Consider the following 10,206-nt stretch of genomic DNA (forward strand, 5'->3'; position numbering starts at 1 on the left):
AATATAAAAAGAAGATAAAAAATAAAATATTAAGAAATTAATAAAAACTCATTTTTATCATTATCAACATTTGATTAACCATCATAATTGAAAAATTAAATTTAGAAAAATCAAGGGTTCTTTGAGTAGAAAAAACAATGATTTTTTTAGATTAATTTTTTATTCATTCATAATTTGTTTAAGTCATGATAATTAAAATAAATTACATCCTTGATAAATCAGGTCTATTCATTCATGAGAGTACTATTTTTTCTTTCTGTCGAACCATTTCATTTCAGGTTAACAACTTTTTTAATATATTCAAAGGCATGAAATGATTTTTTTAAAATGAATTTTTATAATTTTAAAATAAAAACAGGAACATGTCGCCTATGTTCTAACCATTTTTATTTTTCAATCCATAAACAACCTCACATGACACACAAACTGGGTTAAGAGCATGGACAACCAATCAGAGCGCTAAAAGTTACCTGTATGTCAGTAACGGTTAAGTTTAAAATCCCACAGAAATCCCAAAATTAGGAAAAACAGAAAGACACCCTCTTTACTGAGAGAAAAGAAAAGGAAACGAGAAGACCCTGACTCCTCTCTCTTGACTTCCGTTGACGGTTTCTTCTTCTCTCACACTTTCACCCTTCCAGGTACCGTACCGTGTTTTTCTTTTCTGGTACCAATTTGCAGTTGTTTATATATTGATACAATTTCGTAGATACTAAAATAATAAATATATATAGCGAGTGATGAGAGACGTGATAATGACGCTTCTCTTGTCCTCGATTCTGTGACATGAACTTCTGATCCGATCTCCGTACACCGTTTCTCTATCTCTACTATCATGATTAATATTATTTTTTAATGAAATTGAGACGTGACATCCGTACAGAGAATTAGCTCGTACTGTAACCCAAGGAGCTTGCATCGATGCGTATAATTCAAGATTTCGGATTGGATTGGATTGTAATGATCGGGGCAAGAAGGCTTGCTTTTGGATAGTAAGAAGTGAGTGAGGGAGCGACTCTGGCATCTGCATTGTTGGCATGGCGAGCGAGGTGAGCTGTTGTGTTTGATTTCAAGCATTTTGATTGTCGTTTGTCAATTCCAGGTGTTTTTTCCATTTCGTGGGAAGATTTATTGTCATTCATGCGTGTATTTGTGTACATAATTTACACCGGTGTAAGTAATTGGAGAGCTGAGGATGCATAAATTTGTAGAAGTTGGAAAATAATGGTAGGTATTGGTTTTCTAGTTAAAAAATGAACTATGGGAAGCAGTCTAATTGGGATTTTGTGATTTTCTTGAGAAATTTTGTTTATTATTATTTATTTATTTATTTTGCGTAGTGGGTATTTACTCTGGGTGATCTTCAGAATAGGGGTTGTTTTCTTGTTATAATTTTGGGGATTTTAGCTCAAAGGAGTTAGTGGTCGGTGTGCCTATTATAAATGAAATTTCAAAAGTTTATTAGCTGAGATACTGGTTCCCCTTATTGCAGGTGGCCTAGAAGAAAGCTGAAGTGACGTGCTGGTGCAAATGTCGAAGTTTCCCTCCTCCAAACCAGAAGAATATACATCCTCATCTAGACTAAGTTAGTATCCTTCTCTCAAGTTAAGTTAGCTCATAAACTCTACATCACTCTGCTCATATTTTAGTCTCGGGTTAGCTTTTTATTCCCTTCCTGCTATGAGAAACACACTGCCATAACTGTGTTAATACTGAGCCAAAAAGAAAGGCAAGTGAAATGAAGTTCAAAACAATCTAATTTAAAGAATATATCATTGTGTTGTTAACTGCTCTAACCGGTAGTTCTTGAGAATTAAATACTAATTAATTATGAGCTAATGGATTGGCTGATTACACGTAGGGAATCAGATGGAACACCTCAAATGGATGACCCTGAAGATACGATTGCTGCAGTTGCTCGCTCCATTGAAAAGCTGCATTCCAGGATAACTTCACCACCTGAAAAGGAACTTGTAGCAGCTTGTCTCCTTCGTCTTGCCAAAGCAAGAAAGGAGACAAGGACAGTCATTGGTTCTCATGCCCAAGCAATGCCATTATTCATACCCATTCTCAGGAGTGGTACTTCTGAAGAAAAAGTTAATGTTGCTGCGACTCTCAGTGCTTTGTGCAAAGATGACGGTTTACAAGTGAAGGTACTTCTTGGTGGGTGCATACCACCTTTACTTTCACTTCTGAAGTCTAAATCAATTGAGGCTAGGAAGGCTGCAGCAGAAGCTATATATGAAGTTTCCTCTGGCCGGTCTCTGATGATCAAGTCGATATCAAGATTTGCCCAGAAGGTGTGACACCGACCTTATGGGAACAGCTTAATCCAAAGAACAAGCAGGACAAAGTGGTTCAAGGTTTTGTTACTGGGGCACTGAGAAATCTTTGCAGGGACAAGGATAATTATTGGAGAGCAACGATTGAGGCTGGAGTGGATATCCCCGTGGGTCTTCTCTCTTCTGACAATGCTGCTGCCCAGTCCAATGCAGCTTCTCTATTGGCCCTTCTAATGTTGGCATTTGGTGATAGTATACCAAAAGTAATTGATTCTGGAGCTGTGCAAGCTTTGCTTCAACTTGTGGGTCAGAATAGTGATATTTCTGTTCGTGCTAGTGCTGCTGATGCTTTGGAAGCTCTTTCCTCAAACTCAACAAAGGCCAAGAAAGCTATTGTAGATGCTGGTGGTGTTACCATTCTCATTGGGGCCATAGTTGCTCCTTCTAAAGAGTGCATAGAAGGGGAGTTTGGCCAGGCTCTGCAGGGGCTTGCGACATGAGCTCTAGCAAATATCTGCCTTGATATTATATCTTGGAGAACTATCACAGCCTCCTCTTCTTGCTGCGCCATTTGCTGATATCACCGGATCACTTACCGATGCTTTGATGGTCTTTGAGCAAAATGCTGGTGCTGATGAGGAAAGTTTTGATGCAGCCAAGATAGAGGATATACTAGTAAAGCTTCTGGAGCCGCATTAATAAGCTGGTTCAGGAACGTGTCCTTGAGGCCATGGCAAGCCTGTGTGGCAATATCTACCTCTCAAGATGTCTTGATCATGCAGAAGCAAAGAAGGTCCTTGTTGGGCTCATAACAATGGCTGCTGGGGATCCACAGGAGTGTCTAATACTTACTTTGACCGGCCTATGCTGTGACAGGGTAGGCATCTGCGATGCCTTTGGCAAGAGAGAAGGATTCAGTTGCTAATATCATTACTGGGATTATCCAGTGAGCGGCATCAAGAATATGTGTTTGTTTTCTGGTAATCCTAACTGATCAGGTTGATGACAGTAAGTGGGCTATCATTGCTGGTGGTGGGATTCCTCATCTTGTGCAGATGTTAGAGACAGGGTCTCAGAAGTCCAGGGAGGGTGCAGCACATAATTCTCTGGAATCTATGCTGTCATGGTGAAGACATCCGTGCCCGTGTTGAAAATGCTGGAGCCGGCAACAATCTGTTCTGCCATAACGGGCGAAGATATCACAACGATTCTAACGACAAGATGAAAAGGCCTTTTTGGTCACCGAGAAATACCGCAGCGCCTCCCATATCCAACTATTTTTTATTTTAATAATATTTTTTATTTATTAAAAAATCAAATTACTATCTACTAACTTGATAATAATAATTAAAAAAAAAACACATTGAAAAGATAAAAAAGCTTATGGATAAAAGCTTTAAAAAAAAAATTAAGAACAATTGAGTTATTTTATTGCTCTAAAAAAAAGTTAAAAAACTAAAAAGTTTCTAAACACAAGTTTTTTTAAAAAAAAAATTTAAAAAAAATTAATAATTTTATTGTTTTTTAAAATGAAAATTACAATTTTACCCACTATCAATGTGATAATGATAAATTATGATAATGAAAAATGTGCCTTAAAAAACATAAACATACTCAACACCAAAATTATTAATTTTTTTAAGAGGTAAAATAATAGTGAATAGTGAAATATAAATGTACAATGAGTATCCCTTCAGAGTAGGCTTTATTTTAATAATTTAATATTTATAGACTTCCACATTTACTTTCGTAGAAGCAAAAGCCGGCAAAAATAATATTTTTTTATAATTATTTTTTAAAAATATATTAAAATAATATTTTTTTTATTTTTAAAAAATTATTTTTAATATTAATAACACATTAAAATAATTTAAAAACACCAAAAAAAAATATTAATTAAAAGTAAAAAAAATTTTAATTTTTTTTTAAATATTTTTGAAACGTAAATACAAAAACTTCCGCTTAGTCTGGTACAATTGTCATTCCTAGGTGATCTAAACATCCGGCTGTATCAAGACTTCGAAAAAATATGCAGGAAGGAAGGCTTAAAAAAGTCCCTGCGTCTTCACAGATGAGGGGAGTGAAAAGTAAAGCTTCGATTTGGTTGCGGACCTTGTCGCCACGGTATATCAGCGTCGCCATTTGAGGAAAAAGAAAAGTTGACAGTCCATGTCTTGAACCATGCCCGTTCCTAACAGCGCCTACTAATTTTACTTTCATGTAGAAACTTATAGATTTAAGAAAAAGAATTCTAAACATCATACACATTTTCTCTAACCTCATGGTCCAGAACGAGGTCAGAAAATCAAACGGGATAAAGGGAAAGAGAGAGGAAGGCGAAATGTTAATTTGGAAAGGAGGTCTTGTAAATTCTGATATTGTTATTATATAATTATTAATCCGAGTGAGTTTTTTAAGAGATCAGTTAAGAGTTTGCAGCATACCAGAAGCTAATCTCCAAGACTATCTGCCCTTTGAACAGGCAGTACCACATGCATCATCCTTTGTCAATTTCGTCCAAGAATTTTCATGCAGCGGAATGTCCACAGCATCTTAGCTTGATTATCCTCCTTGTGCTTTCACATCCTGTTTCACGTTTTATGCTCTTTATGGTGAGAGAAGAAAAGGGCACTCAACAGATGATGGTGAACACTGGAACTGTGGCAGACATTCAAAGGCAATCAAAAAGATGTGGCCATCAACTAAAAAATATGACAATCAAACAAGCTAAGCTGCAAAGACGCAGGCATTTTAACTTGCTAGTAGCTCCAAACTTTACATCTTACATATCCATAACTTGAGGACTGCATAAGCAAGGATTCAATGTCTCAGAGCGGAAATCCATAACTTGAGGACTGCATAAGCAAGGATTCAATGTCTCAGAGCGGAATTCAGAAGAAATACCATAGGGCAAACAAAAGTAGCATCAAACTAATTTGCGGCTGCAACCAATGCAGATCGAGCCCTAGTAAAGGAAGCAATAAGTGATCCAAGTTGTAGCTTATCATTGCACCCAAAGCTCAACCTGTATCTGCAAGATTATAGGAATAGAGATTAAAGCAAAAATATAACTATGTTCATTTTTTTTTTTGATGGGGTAAAATGTGTATTCAGCTTCCCGATGTGAATGCATATGCATGTCAGCCTGCAATGGTTTAATGCACAATGTGGCGCTCACCCTTGCTACAAAACAAGGATACCAAGCCATGCATCAATCCACATATAAAAGAAAAAACACAATGGAATAAGAGAGAAAATTGTGTACATACTCTATATCAGCCAAATCATTGATCAATGGCACTCGGATATCTGATTGCATCTTAATCTTGAAAACAAACCTGCTGGCATAATACAGTGAGATGACATCGACCAATAATAATCAGAGTGGTACCTAAATTATGCATAGCACTTACATGGTCACTTCTCTTACAATATCAACCAAGGCCAAACCTTTCCTTGTCTTAATTTCAGAAATTCCTGTGGAGCACAAGTACAGGAAAATGAAAAATAGAAAATCAATCATAATTTGCAAATTACAACAAACAATCAAATCATAAATGCAAATTATACATACGTTTATAGCTCTCTGCAAAAGATTCATTCAGAAGCCAGTGGCTTATTTGCTGCACATCTTGGGGCAATGGGTTTCCAGTGCACAGGTAAACAGTTTCTTCTGTAATTTGTTGAGAAGCCATGTGAGTCGACTGCATGCATCAGGAAAAAAACATCAAGAATTTCATTTTGGATTCGTTAACACAAAACAATCGACAGAAATTTGGGGCCAAACAGAGGCATGCCAGAAGGACTGGGCCCCAGCCCTTGGCCTTGGTAAGGATTATAAAAGGCTTTCAGCTTTCCCTTTGCCTTTTGGGTTGAATTTATTTTCCTGCATAATTACAGTAAAGCATGCATGCACGCACTCAGAGCAAATAAAGCATCCATGTGTTCATATTATGCATTTCTACGATATTCTAGAAAAAAACTCGACAGTAATAATGAAAAATCCCAATGGTCAGGTTCAATTAAAGGATAATACAATTGCAGATAACATATATATAAAACAAACTGACGATCATTTGCCACATTAGTCCCATGTCCACAGTAAACTGGGAATAGCCAGCACTTCTTAAAACTGTAACATCAAAAGAAGAATGTTCTGAATTCTCTGATCCATGTATCAGAAATGTAAAAACATAGCCACACCATCACCTAACCATGCAGACACACTGATGCAGAGACATGAAGGGATAAAAAGAATAAGTAATTTTAGTACCTGCAGTATATTCAAAGCCTTTCTCATGTCACCATTGCTAAGACATTTAAGCGCCTCTAGGCCACTCTCTGGTACATCAAGCCTGATCCAGGAGCATTTCGTTAAATGTACTGCTGCATTAAGTCTAATGCATTGCATGAGTCAAAAACCTATTATTCATTCCCAGTTTCCTTAGAATTTCAGAGTACAAAGTAAAAGAAAAAATAAACATGACGAGAAAGCAGTTCTCACAAGCAAGCTAGAGTTCTTGTTTCCTCTGTGAACATAAAACACTTACCATATCATTCATTGACCCCTAAAATCAGGGCAAACGACTCTAAAAGGCAACCCCAGTTTTTGCCTTCACACAAGCAAGCCTTCAAATTTTTCATTTGTTTTCATTTTAAAGTCCAAGCATAATTTCAAGCTTGAAGAAGCTATATATGTTCAACTGTAAGAAAAGTAAGATACAAGCCCCTGTCTGAAATGATTTACAGACTAAGTAAGAGCTTTGTCTAAAAATGGTGAGAAATGCTAGTAAGAAAATAACAATACAGAAGTGAGAATCTAAAATAAATCTAGGTTACAACCTACAAAATGGGAACAAAAAATGAAGCAATAGAAACAGATATCCGTGAGAACAAGGAATATCATGCTCACCCTTCAGCCTCTATGACATGTTTAAGTCGTTCACCAACATGCATTGGATCAAGAGGAGCAAATCGAAATCGAGTACATCGAGACTGTAGTGCTGGGATAATCTTGTTCACATGATTGCAGATAAGTGCAAACCTGGTGTTCTTCGTATATTTCTCAATCACTACACAAAAAAAGGATAAAAAAGTCAGTGGAAGGAAATTAACTTAAAGCTGGGAAAGAATGGAGTGCACGATCAACTCATACCTCTACGCAAGGCAAATTGTGCATCCTTTGTCATTGCATCTGCTTCATCAAGTAAAACCAACTTTACAGATGCCTTTGCGCTGCAAACATAAAATTCTTTAGTGATCAGCTCCAATAATAAGTTGTCATTGAGCCATGCTTTTCAAGCTGATCTACCTTGCAAATTTTGAGTTACAAAAAGAAAAAATGCTCTATAAACAACACAGTATCCCTCTTGACAGCTCAAAACCCCCTCCCCTACTAAGGCAAATCCACAGCTAAATCAAAGCTCACCAACCACTCAAAACCTACTTCAATGATTGCAGCCACGCTAAAACACCAAGCACACAATTGCAAGCATATAGAGTAACATAGCAATGACAAAAAAGAGGCTGGAAATATAAAAAGCATCATAATCATGTGCATTTAGTCAAATACTACCCAAAAGAGAAGCTCTGGGTACTAGCGAAATCTTGTATTTGCTTCCGCACAACGTCTATTCCTCTATCATCTGATGCATTCAACTCCAAAATCATATTGTGGTACTGCGCTCCGTAAAGTTTACGCGCCACAGCAAGAATTGTTGACGTTTTGCCCGTGCCAGGAGGGCCATATAACAAGAGATGCGGTAATCTGTTTTCACTGGTCAGCCTATCAACTATTCACAAGGACAGAAAAATCACAGGTTATTAGAAACATCTTACAAAATAAAAATCAACACTAGCACCAGTACCAATTTCATAATTGTTAGCTAACACGCAGAATCTGACCCTAGACCCTGAACCCTAGATGAGAGTTATGAATTAGTGAATTTTGAGCTGAAGCCCTGATTTTATAATCCAATTAGCTTTAAAAAACGGCACGCGTGTAAATAACCGAAACCCTAGATAGAGAGAGGAGGTAGTAACTGGTATCGATAATGTCACGGTGAGCGGCGACATCGGCGAGTGATTGAGGACGGTACTTCTCAACCCAGGGAGTAGCTTTACCGCCGGGTGGTGTGGCGGGTACGACGACGTTTTTGCCTTTGTTTGGTTTCGATAAGTGGTTCTGGTTCTCCTCTTCGTCAATGTCCATGAGTGCGATCGCCTCCGCCATGTCGCTTGCTCTCTATCTCGGTTTGTTCCGCTCGCTCCGTGTACTGAGTACTGACTACTGAGGGGGGAGAGGGAAGCAAGGCTTCTTCTTTTTTTTAACTTTCTGTGTGAAAATGCAAGGGATGGCGCCAGGCAGATTTTGGGTGTGTTTTTTTAAAAAACAAAATATATAAAAAAAAATATTTTTTTAATATTATCATATTAAAATAATTTAAAAACAAATAATTTAAAATAAAAAAATTATTTTTATAAAATAATAATTGCATCATTATCACAAAGTATTTATCGCTGCTATTGAGCAGCACTTTTAATTAATTTTTTTTATTTTGATTATTTTAAAGTATTGATATCATAAATGAATTTAAAAAAATATTTTTATATATTTTTAAATAAAAAATAATTTTAAAAATAATTTTTATCACAATCTTAAATACCTGGATTGAGAATTTTTAAAAGAAATTTTTGTTTAAAAAGTATATTAAATTTTAAAAAAATATATTTTATATATTAGCATATTAAAATTATAAAAAAACATCAACAATCAATTTTTAAAAACACTAAAATATATTTGATTTTTTTAAGTAAAAAAAGCTTATAAAAAACACCCAATAATAATAACATAAAGACTCTTAAAAATACCTTAAATCATCCAATATAAATTGGGTGATATTATGTAGATAAAGTAAAGCGTAAATATTATTAAACCTTAATTTAATTTGAAATATATGTATTTATATTATATAGATATATTTATCTTTTATTTTTTTAATAAGATATTATATATACATATTTCAATATTAATATAAAAAACACACACACAGAGATTATATATACAAATATATATTAACTATTTTATTTTTTATTAAATAATAATAAATAATAGTTATATAATATATACTCATGTTAATATCTAGAATTAAAAGAATAATTTAGAAATATCTAAAAACATTTACCTATAAATAACAATAAGTATTGTATACGTGTTAAAAAATTTGAGTTGTAGAAACTCATTTTCATCCTTGTATTCTGATCCGGTGTCTTGAGTTTGAGCCAGTGCAGTGGATAGCCCAGACTTCCTGAAATGGACCCGGTTCGATTTTGGAACTGGGCCCTTTCTTACATGATTACAGACAGGACCGCTTTCCAGGCTCAAATGGGTCTTGGGCTTTTACTTCTTTTGTTGAGATCTTTTTTCTTTCCTGATCAAAAAATTGTATCAAATACGGTGCTTGCCTTTATTTAGTTTAATTGGAAAATCACATGCGCTTACACGTGTCTCGTGATTCCATGACAAAGGAAGCAAAGCTCACATTTTTTAAAAAATTAAAAAGGAAGCAAAGCTCGTTGACTATGAAATCATTCTCTTAAAATTAATTTAGGATAATATTGTGCTTGCGTTGTGAAGTCATAAAGAATAGTCACAAATCGTTTTTTATTCAGCCATTATTCTCTTAGACATGAAATAGTACAGGATACATGTCTTATTTGTGAAATTTTGTAGCTATGGGGATTAAAATTTAATAACTGAAAAATAAAATCAAAAAATAATGGAGAAATATAAATCCTCATATTATGGTCGGTTTGTTTCATGAATATTAGATCAAACCTTCTTATCTTTCTTCCCAGAGCTTTTCATGATAAAATTGCTGTTGCATCTTGCATGTATATAAAAAATTCGGAACTGGAAATCAAT

The 10,206-nt window shown here is 35.2% G+C and overlaps 1 protein-coding gene and 1 long non-coding RNA gene across 5 annotated transcripts; one reads left to right on the top strand and one right to left on the bottom strand.

The window, feature by feature from the left end:
- Window positions 1-411: 411 nt before the first annotated feature.
- Window positions 412-3,601, top strand: LOC133691381 (uncharacterized). 3 transcript variants are annotated; one of them, XR_009841658.1, is made up of 4 exons: window positions 412-641; window positions 884-1,049; window positions 1,493-1,604; window positions 1,862-3,601. It is a non-coding gene; the product is annotated as an uncharacterized LOC133691381 (long non-coding RNA). The 3 variants fall into 3 exon arrangements; XR_009841657.1 differs by having other exon boundaries at window positions 414-641; window positions 1,493-1,585; XR_009841656.1 differs by having other exon boundaries at window positions 418-641; window positions 1,493-3,601.
- A 1,357-nt stretch (window positions 3,602-4,958) lies between these two features.
- On the bottom strand, window positions 4,959-8,638 carry LOC133691301 (replication factor C subunit 3). Of its 2 annotated transcripts, XR_009841641.1 has the most exons (10): window positions 8,325-8,638; window positions 7,858-8,074; window positions 7,438-7,517; window positions 7,195-7,354; window positions 6,556-6,637; window positions 5,857-5,986; window positions 5,696-5,759; window positions 5,552-5,620; window positions 5,122-5,313; window positions 4,959-5,070 (listed from the first exon to the last, which is right to left on the bottom strand). XR_009841641.1 is itself a non-coding variant. In XM_062111747.1 (9 exons), exons 1-9 carry the CDS (start codon window positions 8,512-8,514, stop codon window positions 5,214-5,216), a joined length of 1,092 nt encoding a protein of 363 aa, XP_061967731.1. In that variant the 5' UTR covers window positions 8,515-8,638; the 3' UTR covers window positions 4,959-5,213. The 2 variants fall into 2 exon arrangements, 1 of the variants encoding a protein (XP_061967731.1); XM_062111747.1 differs by having other exon boundaries at window positions 4,959-5,313.
- Between the last annotated feature and the right edge of the window lie 1,568 nt (window positions 8,639-10,206).

Source organism: Populus nigra, chromosome 4 (genome assembly GCF_951802175.1).
Source record: "Populus nigra chromosome 4, ddPopNigr1.1, whole genome shotgun sequence".
Taxonomy (NCBI): domain Eukaryota; kingdom Viridiplantae; phylum Streptophyta; class Magnoliopsida; order Malpighiales; family Salicaceae; genus Populus; species Populus nigra.

Bases quoted from the DNA above. Each gene is read 5' to 3' on its own strand.
- LOC133691301 (XM_062111747.1), bottom strand. From the start codon at position 8,514: ATGGCGGAGGCGATCGCACTCATGGACATTGACGAAGAGGAGAACCAG. The intron at 5,760-5,856 runs GTATGTATAATT...TGTGCTCCACAG, and splicing joins TTTTGCAGAGAGCTATAAAC to GAATTTCTGAAATTAAGACA. The intron at 5,314-5,551 runs GTATGTACACAA...ATAATCTTGCAG, and splicing joins AATGATTTGGCTGATATAGA to ATACAGGTTGAGCTTTGGGT.